The 17487-nt window shown below is 39.2% G+C and overlaps 1 protein-coding gene across 1 annotated transcript in view; it reads right to left on the reverse strand.

Moving 5' to 3' along the window:
* Positions 1-17487, reverse strand: part of LOC127427100 (ataxin-2-like protein) — a 38367-nt gene that overhangs the window by 19253 nt on the left and 1627 nt on the right. Inside the window, exons 3-12 of the mRNA XM_051674466.1 lie at positions 16701-16737; positions 16382-16438; positions 9637-9708; positions 9391-9547; positions 8746-8867; positions 8575-8666; positions 7805-8044; positions 5954-6309; positions 5780-5866; positions 3370-3486 (exon numbers count right to left, since the gene is read on the reverse strand). Of these exons, the coding sequence (XP_051530426.1) occupies positions 3370-3486; positions 5780-5866; positions 5954-6309; positions 7805-8044; positions 8575-8666; positions 8746-8867; positions 9391-9547; positions 9637-9708; positions 16382-16438; positions 16701-16737 (1337 nt within the window). The remainder of the gene's footprint in view (positions 1-3369; positions 3487-5779; positions 5867-5953; positions 6310-7804; positions 8045-8574; positions 8667-8745; positions 8868-9390; positions 9548-9636; positions 9709-16381; positions 16439-16700; positions 16738-17487) is intronic.

Consider the following 17487-nt stretch of genomic DNA (forward strand, 5'->3'; position numbering starts at 1 on the left):
AACGTGGTACCTTCAGGTGTTTGGAAATTGCTCAAGGATGAACCAGACTTGTGAAGGTCCACGATTTTTTTTTCTGAGGTCTTGGCTGATTTTTTTTTTAATTTCCCATGATGTCAAGCAAAGAGGCACTGAGTTTGAAGGTAGGCCTTAAAATACATCCACAGGTACACCTCCAATTGACTCCAATTAGCCTATCAGAAGCTAATTATCTTATTGCCTAAAGGCTTGACAACATTTTCTGGAATTTTCCAAGCTGCTTAAAGGCACAGTTAACTTAGTGAATGTAAACTTCTGACCTACTGGAACTGTGATATAGTCAATTAAAAGTGAAACAATCTGTCTGTAAACAACTGTTGGAAAAATTACTTGTGTCATGCACAAATTAGAAGTCCTAAACGACTTGCCAAAACTATAGTCTGCTAATATGAAATCTGTGGAGTGGTTAAAAAATTTGTTTTAATGACTTCAACCTAAGTGTATGTAAACTTCTGACTTCAACTGTAGGTACAATTAGTTAATGCCGAATAGTTAGTCAGAAAGCTAAGGTCTCAGAAGAAATGCCCGATGCTCTATCAACGCTGAGCTGTTAGTTTGTACTAACACTGATCACAGATTTGTGTCAACAAGGATTTAACAATCTACTAAAGGCAAGAATTTCAGAATAATTCAGAACAGAATCAAGTTTAACAATTTATTAGTCAGGTAAATATGTATCAAGCCAATTACATAATCAAATCAGAAATAATCAATACAAAACATCTAATGCTCAAAGATGAATCTTAAGAGTAACAGATGCATGCCTGACTTCAGCAAAGTACGTAGTGTAAGCACCATGGGGATTTCTGGCTACAGAAAAATCAAATGAACAATCTGCTGAATCTCCTTAAACTCAGACCACAACCAAATGGAATGACAATAAGAATTTGGGGAAGAATATGTTTGGAAGTCCTGGAGTCACACCTCATCTGCATATAAGAAGTAGGCACGCCGCCAGAATTAGTCAGAATTCCTCTAAATTCTCAAAACTGTATCATCATGTATTTTACAGTTAAGGTAATGAGACCTTTTTCCAGTCACACTAAGACATTTCCAATGATATGAAACATGAATAGCTAGACATATAATTAGACATTTGTTACATACAAGATTTAAGTGTGTTTTAAGGTGATTTTGAGCTGAGGGGGACAGGAGGGGGAAGAGGAGAGAGAACAGATGTGAAAGACAACAATGGGGCAATTCTTGCTCAGTTGGGTGTGAGATGGTATCTTTGCCAGAAAGTTTCTATGCTGATTTTCTCAGAGATCATACATTTGCTCTTTGCCTCCCTGGGGGGTTCTGCTTCTTTGAATGCAAACACCTTGGCACCCTGCCTTACAGCACCTTAATTATAAAACAGTCTTGACACGGGGCCTGGGTAGCTCAGTGAGTACTGACGCTGACTACCACCCCTGGGGTCACAAGTTCAAATCCAGGGTGTGCTGAGTGACTCCAGCCAGGTCTCCTAAGCAGCCAAATTGGCCCGGTTGCTAGGGAGGGTAGAGTCATATGGGGTAACCTCCTCGTAGTCATGATTAAGTGGTTCTCGCTCTCAATGGGGCGTGTGGTAAGTGTCAAGCACAGCAAGCCATGTGATAAGATGTGTGGATTGACTATCTCAGAAGTGTAGGCAACTGAGACTTGTCCTCCGCCACCCGCATTGAGGTGAGTAACCAAGCCACCACGAGGACCTAGTAAGTAGTGGGAATTGGGCATGCCAAATTGGGGAGAAAAGGGGATTAAAAAAAAAACAATAAAAAACAGTCATGACATTTCATGCTGATGCAGCCGAAAAAGCCATACAATTCACGCTGAAATGTTCTGAATATGTGAACATAATACAATCCACGGTGATGCTGGGTGCTTCAACAGGCCAAAGCAGAGGTACAGAGATGATCTTCCATGTTTGTTTACACACAGAACGGCATGGGTTTCTCCCAGTCAGTGGCAGCAGCAGAATGAGACGCGTTTTTAAAAGTTAAAAGTAGTGCTTGTACCACTCTTAAAACTCAGCCCACATTGCCGGAAACATATCAGAACGAACAAAGATGTCCATCTAGTGCTGTTTACTAAAGACTAACAATTAAAAATAGCACAGATGGGTGCACAAACGGTCCAGGATGCCTTCAAAACAGCTTGAAACAGCAGCTGAATGAAACAGATTGGAGGTCTCCTTTTTAGAGTTATAACTTGACATTGCGTCTTTTACAAGTGGTGCGAGATACATGATAGTGGTCAAAGCCGTTCATCTAGTGTAGAAAATCATTTAAATCCAGATAGACACATGAAGGTGTCCTGTGCAAGTCCTCTTTGGTATAGATGAATCTCTCATGACAGGCCCATATCTCTCCTCTTCACCTGTGGAACTGAGCAGTGAGCAGCAGTGGGCGGGGCCAAGGGTGCAATGACTAAAAATAGGCGTTGATGTCTTACTGAAGAGGCAGTCATTTACAGACGTACTTCCACAAATTCCAAACGCCCCGATTCTAGAGTCTAAAAATTGGTAAGTAGCCGTGCAATAAGCGAGATAATGTACAGTCAACTAGTCATGTTAAAAAAAAAAAAAAAAACCTTCAGAATGACACAAACGGAAATATTTTCCCCATTCATTTCTTCCATAGTGCTTTCATAAAATCCTTCATAAAAGAGTTCTAAGCCATTAACAAAACCAACCAACTCCATGGTGAATCTCTACATTACAAACTTTGATTTGAAGCAAAAAAGTGTTTGAAAATCAGACAAAAAGACAAAGATTCAAGACTGTGTACTTGACGTCTTTAACGAGGTAATGAACTACAATCCCATGAAGCATTGTGAATGACGTAATCAAATTAAAACTATGGAAATGTATAAAACTATTGATTTTAGGTTGCCGATTACACTAAGTTTACGGCAAGCTATTCAGATATACAAATATGTTAGCAGTTTGAGTGTGTAGGGAGAGTGACCTGATTGCGTTATGTGAGTGGGCGGAGCTGTAGAGCTCTTTTGGTGCACTTTGCCACATTCTGATCGGTGGACCCTTTTCTTCAGGATCATGGGTAGTGTAGTTCTTCCACTTTTGGCTTCAACAGAAGCATATACCATTGATTAACAACCTCTGTGCTCACTGTAGGTCTGTCTTTTAAAGGTTTATAGGTTTCCCCTATGGAAAAAAAATGATTGGGATTTTTACTTCCGTAACCAGACTGTTCTGCTCTATAACTGACCGGCTGACTGTACATTATCCCTTAAAACTGATAGCACTGTACTTCAACAATAACGTGCAATAACAATGCTGAATTTGTATTTCAACTCGTATGTTAGCATTATCTTGAAAAAGTTTTAATTTACCATCAACTGGAAATAAAGGGGCAGGGCCAGAAGACTTCTGTTTGAGGTTGTCCACTGATGAGGAGCTGGGAATGGAAGCATCTTGTGAAGGAACGTCAGATTTTGGAGAACGAGAGGCTGTAGAAGAAATAAGACTAATGATCAGACACGTACCATCTCTCAAAATCTGAAATAATGCATTCCTTTTGACCTATTCACACTGGTTGCATAGTGTAGATTGATGTTTGTTTCTGTCTTCCCCTCTACAACTTTCAGATCTCATTCACACTTATTCGATTCAAGAAATTTCAAAAGTGTCCCAATTAGTGTTACTCAAATTAATCGACTACAAATAAATTCTCTAAAAATTTTAATCGTATTATACTACTCATTAATTCATGGAAAAAGTCAAAACATTACTAATCAAAAGGCTGCAAATGTATTAAAATGAACCCTTCTGTATAAACGTGTCTCTGGATCCCTGCATTATATTGTGCTCGCCCAGCTGTCTTTGAGTGCGTCATCTGTGGAAGACTGTTGACAAGGCATGTTGCCTGTACATCTGGAGTCGCATGGACTGCCCCATACTGCCAATTGGGCACTGCCCTACTAATTACTTTAATTTTAAGTTATTTTCTAAAACATCTAACAGAAAAGTTTATTCTACTCAATGAATTCTAAATAATATCTATATTTTTCCCTCTATCATTGTCAGATGCAAGTCATACATTCAGCACCACACTTTCTCTTACAATGGCTCATTAGTGACTCTTCTGCTGTTGGAAAAAGATGTACATATGAACATAATTCATGTTTTAAATTTATTCTACATCAATAATATTTAAGAACAATGTGTCACCCAAGTAATATACTTACAAGGAATTAACAAGGGATGTGCACGAATAATCAAGAACACATTCTGCACCAGCCACTTGAGTATTGAATACACTACTCCAATATGGCAATTCATTTTCCTTTGCACATTTGCCTGCCATCAGCAGCGCTGAATTACACTGTTTTCACCCTGAAACTCTCACCAAATCTCGCAGTTACAATTGAGTCCACTGGAGGCACTGTGGGTTTGTGTCATCAAGGTGTTGGAAGATATAATGGCGTCTGTTTGTTTGAAAGCAGTTAAATGTGGCAATACTGGTAACATTCTAATTCTTATTAAAATCGACTCTATTTGTATTCGGTTCTCGTTGGAGTCATGCAAACCAACAGACGAGGATCACCTATTATTGGTGGAAAGAAAATGCTAAGCGAACGCCAGTATGTGTGAATGTGTGTTAAATCTCTGAACCGGCAGAGCACATTTTATAAAAAGCTATTTTTTCTGAATAACATGTGAAATGATAAAAATGTGACAGCCTTTTTAAACATTTTTTGTTTTCCATTTTTTTAATCCATATTGCTAATTTTTCCCAAAAGAAAAGCATTGTTTGTTGAAGTTATCTTATTCTGAAAGAGTTCTTGGTAACATTTGTAAATAAAACAAAATATAAGATACACGTACGTGTCATACATGTAATTTTTAACCTGCATTTGAATCCCCTTTTCTCCCAATTCCCACTACTTAGTAGGTGCTCGTGGTGGCGCGGTTACTCACCTCAATCCGGGTGGTAGAGGACAAGTCTCAGATGCCTCCGCTTCTGAGAGCTTCAATCTGCACATCTTATCACGTGGCTCGTTGTGCATGACACCGCGGAGACTCACAGCATGTGGAGGCTCATGCTACTCTCCGCAATCCACACACAACTTACCATGCGCCCCACTGAGAGCAAGAACCACTAATCGCGACCACGAGGAAGTTACCCCTTTTGTAACTCTACCCTCCCTAGCAACCGGGCCAATTTGGTTGCTTAGGAGACCTGACTGGAGTCACTCAGCATGCCCTGGATTCAAACTCACAACTCCAGGGGTGATAGTCAGCATCAATACTCATTGAGCTACCCAAGCCCCCCCATCGAGTACTCATTTGTTGTGTGTTAGAGTACTTGACTACAAATTACTAAAAAAAATGCCCATCCCTAGAATGAACCTAATTGACAGTGAAATACACAAATGTAAAAATGAGTTACACTATTTTTGACTTTAAAGTAATTAGATTACAGAAACTAATCATTTTGTGATTAGATTACACCCAACAGTGGTCAAAAGACATGAAAACCAATGATGTTTGGCATCATTGATGATAAACCTTGGGAACTGCGATGGAGTAGAAGAATAATGACAAAAAAGTTTGCATGCTCCTCACACAAAGCTATTGTACTGTAAGCTAGGTACTTTTATGGTGCATTTTTTAGGATTTTACCAGGTCCTCATTCCCCTTCATTGTGTCATATGCGTTGAGACTGACCTGAAGGTAAATTATGACACATTTTAATTTTGGGGTGAACTATTCCTTTAATGTATGATGTATGGCACACACCTGAGGGGGGAGTGTGTGCGTTGGAAGTCTGAGCTGCTCTGTTGGTCTGTGAGGGTCTCTGGGATTTTGGAGACGTTCTGGAAGAAACTGAGAAACACCAACACAAAATGATTTAATAGTCTGACTTGTGGAAAAAATCACCATCAGAAAACACAACATTAGCCGTTAACTCACCTCCGTTGATGGTGCGGGAGGCGTCAGACAGCGTGTGCGGGAATGAGTGTGAGTGTGTAATGGTGGTAAATGGGTGCGAGTGTGTGTTTGGGGTGGGCGAGCTGCTCGCTGAGCCCACTGAAGAAGGTTCACCAAGTCTGGGAGAGGATGTGTTGGGTGAGTATCCACCCCGGGTGAGGGGGCTGCTCCGCTCTGATGAGGGGGGTGGCTGTGACCACCCAAAGATGAGAGGCAGACGAGGGGACGAGCCAGGGGGTGTGGAACGATGTGGGATATAGCTGCTTCCACCACGGCCGCCTCTGTTAGACGCGCCCATCTCTCTCGCCCGCTGGGGTAAAGGAATATATTTACCCTCCCTGAGACAAAGACAGATGTACTCGAGTGTAAATATAGCCTGACAGACAGGAACATGTCTCATGTACTAAGGATGTCGAAAACACTGGTACTTTGGTACCAAATTGATCTTAAAATATTTTTTTTCATTGAAAAACATACAATACCAGTCTTTCTACAGTTTTAGTAGTACCAAGTATAGACTGAGTTCATACCCAAGAGCTGTCAGACTGTCAGGTGGCTGTTTATGAACGCTCACATTTGTATTATGCACTTGCTCAATGTGCTCCTTGATCAAAAGGCCCATCTTATTGACATTTTAATGTAAACAGTGAATCAGGCTAAGTAAAAATATTGATTTTCAGATTAATTGGAATGTTAATTTGAACAATACCAATATTTTTTTTACTGTGCTCATTATGTCAATCACAAGACAACAACAACAGACCAAAGAGAAAGGTGAAGAAACAACACAAATAACGAGAATCACTTTATTTCATCATTTCAGTGCCTGCGCGCCATTTGACTGAACGAAGCCGCCTTTTCACATACCACAAATCAAATGTGTTAATCGGAATTGATTTGAGAAATCCATATAGATACCCAGCCCTATAAGTGAATGGGAAACAAAAAAAACCCAGATGCCCCACACCAGCCAATTTTCAGGTGTAAGCTTCATTAACATAACCACCGGCCAGTAATTGAGAGAGCCCATTGTACAAAGGTGCCTCAGTTTGTTCCTGGGAGGCAGCAGATGTCCTAACCCCGCCCTAATCCTAACCATGTGGAGCCTGTAAGGCTGAGTAGCCTGCCAGGAACAATGCATGGCACCTTTCACCCATCACCAATTGAGAGACAGAGTGCACATTAGCCTCTACCAGTGGCAGCTAATCATAAGGATTCCCTGTTGTTTTAATGGCTCCAGCAACTGGAAAAGCACATCATGCTTGCTTGATAAAAATTGTTCTGTCGCTGGGGCGGGGTCTCGTCTTCTCGTCAAGCAACCAATGAGCTTCTTCTTTTACTTGAAGAACTGACAAGACGTCAAACTGATCTTAACGGTTTTATCTGCAGTCGCACTCAGCTGCATATCATCATAAACGTTGATTATTATCCAAAGTGATTCTATCACCAAGCATTTTTCTACACTAAAATGAATAATGAAATCAGAACGCAGAGCCAAAACAGTCTGTTTGATTAAAAATCTGCAAGTATGACACCCTCTGCCAAATCCCACTGTCTATTATCTTGTTAATTTTAATAAAAAAACAATATTGACAAGAAAAAGAGAAAACTGCTCATTTCTAATTTCTTTGTTCAAGTGTTTGCTTGAAAAACTAGAAAAACTTGAATAGATGGTTACTTCAAGAAATACTTGAAGGCAACATGGCATTGCTATAATTTGTCAATATTTAAATGGATATTTAGCCTCATTTTTACTGTAGTATTGAGATTTGTGAAATTTCACTGGTATTGGTATAAACTACTGAAATGTTGGTATTGTGACAACACATTTACCTGTTGACACCGCTGGGACTGTCTCTGCCTCTCTCTCTCTCTCGTGGACTCTCTCTGCCCTTCTCTCGCTCTCCATCTCTCACCACAGCACTGTATTTATCCTCCTCACTCTTCCCATCATCATTCTCTAGCGACACCCGGTGGCGGTACTGTGGGCTGGACTCGATCTCATTAGCCAATCGGACAGCTCGTGCTTCACGCTGTCTGTAGCATTCGGAGCTGTTCCGCTCCAGAGGAACCCTAAGATAGAGAAGTTTATTTTAACCTCTAAATTTCAACTTAAGGGATAGTTCACCCAAAAATAAAAATTGTTATCATTTCCTCATCTTCATGTTGTTCCAAACATGAAAGTTATGTGGGTTTGAAACAACATAAGGGTGAGTAATTGACAAATTTCATTTTTGGGTAAACTGTCTTTTATGATTTTATATGACAAAATTATATGACAAAACCTATTTTGCATTTATGAACAAAACTAAACATTACTAAAATGTAAACTCAAGTTATGTATGTTATTATTTATTCGTAATATTATTTTCCTAATTATTATTTATTGATTCACCCTAAGACAAGGAGGGCACACAAAACCATGCAAATGTTGCTCAATTGTATAATGGCAACAAAATCATTGTACATATTAAATACCTGATCAGTCTCCTCTGCACATATTTAAAATAATATATTAAGTAATACTTTATTAATAAAAATGCATTATTGGTCAACAAGTTGTTCGAATGAGTCCACTGAACCCAAAGCAAAAAAAAACGTACGTGTACATAGACAGACTGGAGTCATACGTTGATTTGATGCCATAGTTTTCTTCATTAAAGCGAAACATCTCATTTGCATCCCAACCGTTGGACTGTAAACCAGAGAAATTATTCATTACAAAGCTAAAGTTGACAAACCAACACTGCTGTTCTCTTCAGTGTGCCTGTTACCGCTTCTGTGTCGAGGTCGTAGCTCTCTCCGTTGCTGTCTCCTCCGTCCCATCTCTGCAGAACTTTCTCTTTATGTTCCCCGTTCACAGGAGACAGACTGATCGCTGTGTCTGTGAAAGTATCTACCGGGAGGACCGCAGGACATGTTTACACTAATCATTGTCAAAATTATCATTGGTATAACAGAAACAATGCATGAGCCACTGTCCATAAGGCACGATTCTGTTATACTCTGCTGTTCCTGTAATCTCAGCATGTCATTGAAAAAATGTTTATAGTCAGTACACTTTTTAAAGAAGTAATTTAGGCTAATACGATTGAAACAGTACAGATAGCATCTGTGATCATTTTGTTGATTACCACAGAAAATAATGTTAACTAATTCCTTAGTTTGTTAAAAAAGAATAAGAAACATTTCAAAAGAAAAAGGGCCCAATACTGAGCCTTGGGGGACACCACACTTAAATCCATCAAAACAAACCTAATTAAAATTTGCATTCTGTGCACAGTACAATTACAGCACACTGTAGAAACAGTATGAGTAGTATGTAATCATGCTGTTCCGAAAATAGCCCCTGATATAAGTAAATGATTATTAACATTTACTGACAAATATTGTTCTTTGACTTTTGAGATGTGCTTTACCTCTAGTGGCAAAGTTCAGGTCCACATCTCGGCACATCATGGTTACAATGTCTACTGGGTTAAATATCATAGTGTCTGTGATCTCCTCTCTCCTGGGAGAAATGGACGAGCTGTCCTCCTCGCTACGTCTGTGCACCGCATCCACGACCAACTCACACTGAAGGACAAGAGACAGAAACAGACGTGGCTAAGTACAACTGATTAACAAAAGATGCAATAAGTAACGTAACTGCCATTGCGACCCACCCTTGAGCTAAGAGTCTTGAAGATCCCCTCATACACATTCCCATTCTTAACTCTGATGTCACATGTGGAGCCCTACAGGAAGACAAAGATGTGAGACAAATCTGTGACATGACAATCATAAATAATCACCTAAAACTCTTGAACACTTAAAAACCCCATGAAATGTTTTGACAACCTCAATTTTCTTTTGTATGTTGACATTTTCTATTGAAATAGGAAGTCAGGGTGGGACATATCACTCTCCTCTTTTTAAACAGCCAATAGCCTTTACTAGTTTAAGTCAAAGTCATGAACCATGATTTGTAACAAAGGGGGACATCCAGAATTTTATTGGACCAAAATTTTTATATGCCCCTGAGTGCAAGACATCAATATTACTGATTTGTTTTCCAGGAAGAGAATGTAAATTGTAAATGGGTTTATCTGCTATACTTATCAACTTTTGAGTACACTAGCATTCGGTTTTTGCAAATATGATGTTACCCCTCTTTGGCATTTTGTCGTTAAGAAACATAAATCACAAATTATAATTATACATTTTTAAATTGTGCCCTAATTGAATCATGACTTTTGGTTCCTTTAACGGTTCTCAAACGTGGATTTTTTTCCCCAGCACGAAACCCCTTACTCAGGGGGTCGGGAACCTACGGCTCACGAGCCACAAGTGGCTCTTTGTTAAAAATCAAGTGGCTCCCCGGGTGTCTCACCATTCACCAACACATGATTGTTAAAAACTTTCTAGAGATAATTTTCCTGCAGAAAGTGTGGGTGCGATTGCAAAGCTTGAAGTCAATGACACTGTTTTGATTTCCTTTCTCCCGAATTTGTCATACAGCCTACTCCTGGTGAACATCATTTGAAATGAACACCCGCCAAATGCAGATTTTTCATGCGCAGTGGCGGGTAATTTAGCTGATTTACCAGCCACTGTGGAGGGCGACCTGTAAGATGTCTTGGAGTGACATATGACAAGAAATTAGACACAAAGACGTGCGTTTGAGGAAACGTGATTATATTTTTAAGAACCAAATGCAGGGTAAACATTTCATGCACGGATAATTTTGCTCATCTACCCGCATCAGGCAGGTGACCTGTCAGACGTCTCGGAGTGACATGACGTTAGACACAAGACACGAGCTTGAAACAACTTTATTATATTTTATTATATAAAAACAGAGAAAAGAAAAGCAGTCATTGCTCGTGTCTGATGCGCTGTTTGTTCAGAGGCGAGCAGCGGGACCCTGTCTCGTGGAACACATCAATGAAAAGAGTTATCACTCCCTTTTCTCTCATTCATCTGCAAATTGTTTGCAAGAATAATGTTGTCTATGAGAATGCAGCAAATGATCTCCAATCATCTCAGGAGGTGCTGTGAGTTTAGTTCACTTTATTTCCATGGAGCAGTTCACTCTTACGCATTGTGAACGCAACTCTGCAGGTTGAGTAATATATATACAGTGCATCCGGAAAGTATTCACAGTGCTTCACTTTTTCCACATTTTGTTATGTTACAGCCTTATTCCAAAACGGATTAAATTCATTATTTTCCTCAAAATTCTACAAACAATACCCCATAATGACAATGTGAAAGAAGTTTTGAAATCTTTGCAAATTTATTAAAAATAAAAAATGAAAAAAATCACATGTACATAAGCATTCACAGCCTTTGCTCAATACTTTGTTGAAGCACCTTTGGCACCAATTACAGCCTCAAGTCTTTTTGAGTATGATGCTACAAGATTGGCACACCTATTTTTGGGTAGTTTCTCCCATTCTTCTTTGCAGGACCTCTCAAGCTCCATCAGATTGGATGGACCTGCATTTTCAGATCTCTCCAGAGATGTTCAATCGGGTTCAAGTCTGGGCTCTGGCTGGGCCACTCAAGGACATTCACAGAGCTGTCCCATAGCCATTCCTTTGTTATCTTGTCTGTGTGCTTAGGGTCATCGTCCTGTTGGAAGATGAACCTTCGCCCCAGTCTGAGGTCCAGAGCGCTCTGGAGCAGGTTTTCATCAAGGATGTCTCTGTACATTGCTGCATTCATCTTTCCCTCGATCCTGACTAGTCTCCCAGCTCCTGCCGCTGAAAAACATCCCCACAGCATGATGCTGCCACCACCATGCTTCACTGTAGGGATGGTATTGGCCAGGTGATGAGCGGTGCCTGGTTTCCTCCAGACATGACGCTTGCCATTCAGGCCAAAGAGTTCAATCTTTGTTTCATCAGACCAGATAATTTTGTTTCTCATTGTCTGAGAGTCTTTCAGGTGCCTTCTGGCAAACTCCAGGCGGGATGTCATGTGCCTTTTACTGAGAAGTGGCTTCTGTCTGGCCACTCTACCATACAGGCCTGATTGGTGGAGTGCTGCAGAGATGGTTTTCTTCTGGAAGGTTTCCTCTCTCCACAGAGAAATGCTGGAGCTCTGTCAGAGTGACCATCGGGTTCTTGGTCACCTCCCTGACTAAGGCCCTTCTCCCCCGATCGCTCAGTTTGGCCGGGCGGCCAGCTCTAGGAAGAGTCCTGGTGGTTCCAAACTTCTTCCATTTACGGATGATGGAGGCCACTGTGCTCATTGGGACCTTCAGTGCTGCAGACATTTTTCTGTACCCTTCCCCAGATCTGTGCCTTGATACAATCCTGTCTCGGAGGTCTACAGACAATTCCTTGGACTTCATGGCTTGGTTTGTGCTCTGACATGCACTGTTAACTGTGGGACCTTATATAGACAGGTGTGTGTGCCTTTCCAAATCATGTCCAATCAACTGAATTTACCACAGGTGGACTCCAATCAAGTTGTAGAAACATCTCAAGGATGATCAGTGGAAACAGGATGCACCTGAGCTCAATTTTGAGTGTCATGGCAAAGGCTGTTAATACTTATGTACATGTGATTTTTTTCGTTTTTAATTTTTTATAAATTTGCAAAGATTTCAAACAAACTTCTTTCATGTTGTCATTATGGGGTATTGTTTGTAGAATTGAGAAATAATGAATTTAATCCATTTTGGAATAAGGCTGTAACATAACAAAATGTGGAAAAAGTGAAGCACTGTGAATACTTTCCGGATGCACTGTATATCTTTCTATTAAAGAAACAAAGACGAAAGTGATAAAATCAAAATAATAAGACACCTTGAACCTAAAATTGAGTTTCTATTTTTTTTTTTTAGGCAGCATTAACCGTTTTACCAAAATGCAATATAAACACATTCGATAACAACACACATTTGGCAGCATTATTTTGGGAACACATGGGAATTTATTAGGCTTTTTATTATGATTATTATTATTATTATCTTTAAATTTATAATTGTCTTTGTAGGCAATTAGTAATTTTTCACCTGTTTTCGTTGACGGATGCTTGATGACAAATGGGGCCGTTGGAGATGGTAAATGTTTGGATTTGGGGATTTTTTGATCACTTCATTATTTTAATTGCATTTTTTGTTTAGTTTAAAGTGCAATTTGAATTTATAAATGTCTTTTGTTTAAGTTTTTCATGTTCAATAAATACATTTAATTTTTAAAGCAAAATCAATAAAGCAAAAACATTCACTGACCCTTGGCAGGGGTGTTGACGATTATCATTAAAATATTTTTTACATATTGCCCAGCCCTATAAGGAAGTGAACTTTTTCATGAACAATTGTAAAATGAAGTAATTTTATGGAGACCCACACAAACGTGTGTACTCAATTCCATATTGCAACATGTTACTTTTAATTGTTGCATATTTGTTTGTTTTTGTGATTTTGAGTAGTCTATGGGCACAATAAACATTTTATTGAAAAACGTTGTTTTTTGAAAATAGTAAATTATTCGTTTGTGGTATGGCTCTTTCGAAAAAATGCATCAACCAAAAATTAAAAAAAATTGCCTCCTTAGTGAAAAAAGGTCCCCGACCCCTGCCTTACTAAAATACAGTTTTCTGCAACCACTCAGCGGCATTGCAACACTGTTATCGAGTCAGAAATGTGAAACATACAGCGTAACCAGTGTAGTCAAATTCCCAAATGAATGACTCGAGTCAGTTCTTTTGAATCTTCAGCTCAAAACATACAGCACTTCCTTCTGAACTAATTACTTTTAGTGAAGCAAAAACTTACCGAACTGCAAGTCATTCATTTCATCAAGTCAGGCTTAAAATGAATCAAGAATTCTGAGTTAATAACATATAATGGGGTGAAGACTACCCTCTCACATTTCTGTTCACTTCAATCCATTTTTAACTCTCAAAAAACAGACTCTTAATAGAGCTGCATATCGCTGATTTTCTTCCCAATAAGATACACACCACAACACATATGTATTATGATTCACTTCGTGGCGAGCCATCACGTTATAATCTAACTGAAGCAAGCGAGTGCACGAGGGACGAGCATCAGCAGGGTGCAGTTGCAATCTCTCCCCCTAAGATCGGGACACTTCACGCAACTCAAAGATGCGGTGCTGACCGCACAGAGATATGCCAGTTTCAGAGTATGTACTTATTTCCATGACCTGCTTCCTTATTATTTGAACTTTAATAAAAGATGGATTAAAGATATAATGGTGGGGTGTTTCCTTTAAAGACGCTCTGAAATGCAAGTTTTGCTTCAGTGGAACGGCAGCTCCGGCTCCGCTGTATTTCACAACGGGAGTGCTTCTGTGTTTAGTTATTTTGCATTTTTGTATAATTTCCTCACACTTTGCGATCTACATCACCTGAAGCTGTTTGGAAAGTCTAGAGTGCATCTGGACTGTGAGCTGTTTTCTCTCCTCAATCAAGTGCGAGATGCAGTGCTCCTCTCTCGCGCCATCATTCATTTCATATCTGATCTCATGTTACGTTAAATTAGATCAAACGACTATTCGAAAACTAAAATTTTTGTCGACAATTTTTTATGTTGACTAATTGTTTCAGCCCTAAAATGGACCACGTCTAAAGTTGACCAACAAAAGAGACATTAAGTATTTGAAAAGATCTTGAAATTTGAAATATTACTTTTAATGTCATTCTACCCCTGTGCTTTAAGTAAGTTTTTAAAACCTTAAATGAATTCATCGCTCTCTATTTTATTATGTGATTCCCAAAATAAATATGAACAAATGAACAAAAGCACACATCTTTAGTATGGCAATTTGTATGACAATTAATCGTTATTATCGTGCAAACACTAAAACAATTAACCTTCTTAATCGCAGTTATATGTTTGCCAATTAGTCGTCAGCCAAATTTCATAATCATGACAGCCCTATTATCAGGCAAACTCAGATTTATATTGGTGTCTTTATTTGTTGTTTAATTCATTCTTATCTGTTTGCCGTTTTTCTCACTAGTCTTAAGCTATACAGCATTTTGACAGAATTATCGTACTTATGTTGCAATTCAAACACATTTAATTTTGAATTCAAACCAGCTAAAACATCAGGGTAGGGTTGCACCAGCTGTGCATAAGGTCTTAAGATGGGATGTAAAGTTCAAACTAAAGAATGAGTAAATACTAGATAGTTTGCAACTAAATTAGAGCCTACTGTAATATTGTCACACCACTAGTTCTTAAAGGTGCTGTAAGGGATTTATTTATGAAATGGCACGCAGAACACATCCCAATTACCTGTCAGATATCACTGAATAAGATGCCACGAAATATCACACCTGTCTCTGTGACAGCCCTAGGCTCGATAAGCAGCTGGAAAAAATGACTTGTCTTTGTTTAGCCAATCAGAAGACACTGAAGCACTTTCTGCCTGTCAATCATTCCGCTGTTCACAGGGCAGTCCATATATGGGCAAAAGAATGCTAAGAGCGTCAGTTTGAGAGTTGTCCGTTTGTCGTGTGAGAACACTATTTTGCAACCGTTGCTTTTGACAACTAGTTTCCTAGCACCTGTAGAAGGTCAGTGTAACTGTTTGAGTTTGCTGACATCAATTTCACAGGTATGCAAATTTTAGATGTCTCCTGGCCCACCTCTGATTTTAACGGTCTCCAAGCGTATCTGTGTGTGTTCATGTCTTTGAAATGTCTTATTCAACAACTAAGTCTCATAGAAGTTCTAGAACGGCTAACATCACGTACAGCACCTTATTAGGTCATTAGCTCTCCATAAAGTAATGCTTAATAGCATAGTATGATGTTTATGAATTTCAGTGTTGTCTTGTTACGCTTTAAGTTCAAAACTTTTTTGTCTCACATAAATGTCAGCGGTAATCATTTACATTTAAATGAGTTGCGTAAAATACATGTAAATATAATAAATATAAATATGTATATGCATTTAAATATGTAAATTAGAACTTTCAGGAACTGTATCTAATATCAATAAAGGCCAATAAATAAATACTAATACAACAGACTGGAGAAAAATTACATTTATTCATTTTAATATCCTATATATTTTGCAGTATGTGCTGAGATGTTGCATTCCAGAGACACCGGGCAATGCACACCAGAAAGTGCACCGTTTAAATCGGTTTCATGCTGAAGAGCCACTAAGATGTGAGGTTTCAACATACGTAATGTTCTCTGTTGTTTATGTAAACGAATGTAAATGTCAACATCATCATATATATCTAAAGTTTTGAAATCTGTCACGCATAGATTTCATTCAGTGAGTTTGCTTTTTTTATTCCAATCGTTACTCCTAGTTGGAGGCTTCCATGTACATAAGGTTACATTTCAACTAAGTTTAATGGTGCAACAGACTGCAACTATTAAACCTTCTGAACATAAAGCACAAAACAAAACACTGGCACAAATACTTACCACGACCGCTGTGAGGAAGTGGGTCATCCTGGCATTGTTGTACACGCCCTCAAACACCTGACCCACAAACCGCATCACAATCAAACACATTCCCATGTTATCATAACAAGTCATAGTGGAACTTTGATTTAGACCATAGAGGCTGCTAATACATTTGATATCAAAGCATTATTTGTGAATGGTATTAAGAGTACTGCTTTCTCAATCTACAAAGATGTATGACTGCTCATTTTGCAAAAGATCAATAACTATAACTTATCACAATGCTGGTAAGATATCAATAACAGAAACAGTAAGAGAAACAGAAAGATGAACTTACAGAAGGAGAGGAGGAGGGAGGTTTGCTTGATCGACCCCTGCAGGACAGGTGAGAGAGGACAAAGTTTAGCAAAACACTGTCAAACCATACTTAATTTTCATTTAAAAAGTACACTCAGCGGCACTATTCAAATGATTAGATAGTGAAATGTTGGCGTTTGGTGAAAGTCCTTTCAGAGGCAAGGCCAGTTTTTTCATTTTGAAGAAAGATTAGAAATAATAACATGGGGTCCTGGGTAGCTCAGCGAGTAAAGATGCTGACTACCACCCCTGGAGTCAACCAGGTCTCCTAAGCAACCAATTGGCCCGGTTGTTAGGGAGGGTAGAGTCACATGGGGTAACCTCCTCGTGGTCACCATAATGTGGTTCTCGCTCTCCGTGGGGTGTGTGGTGAGTTGTGCATGGATGCCGTGGAGAATAGTGTGAGCCTCCACATGCGCTACGTCTCCGCAGTAAGCGCTCAACAAGCCACGTGATAAGATGCGCGGATTGACGGTCTCGGACACGGAGAAAAAGGGGAGATAAATAAATAAATAATAATAATAACATGTTTTCCTTTTAAATAATGTCCACAATGAGTAAATAAGACCAGGAATGCGTTTTGTCCATTTTGATTTAATGTTGACTTTAAATGATGGCGCCGCAGATGGCCGCCTCGGTGTGGAGCGCTCCTATTGTTTTGTTGTTTTTGTTTGTTTGTCCTGTGTTTAATAATCTTTTTCCAGTCAGTTTTACCAGAGACGAACTGCTGAACATTCGACAGCATATACCAGTCAATCTTTTCCCAG

This window comes from Myxocyprinus asiaticus, chromosome 36, assembly GCF_019703515.2.
Source record: "Myxocyprinus asiaticus isolate MX2 ecotype Aquarium Trade chromosome 36, UBuf_Myxa_2, whole genome shotgun sequence".
Classification (NCBI taxonomy): Eukaryota; Metazoa; Chordata; class Actinopteri; order Cypriniformes; family Catostomidae; genus Myxocyprinus; species Myxocyprinus asiaticus.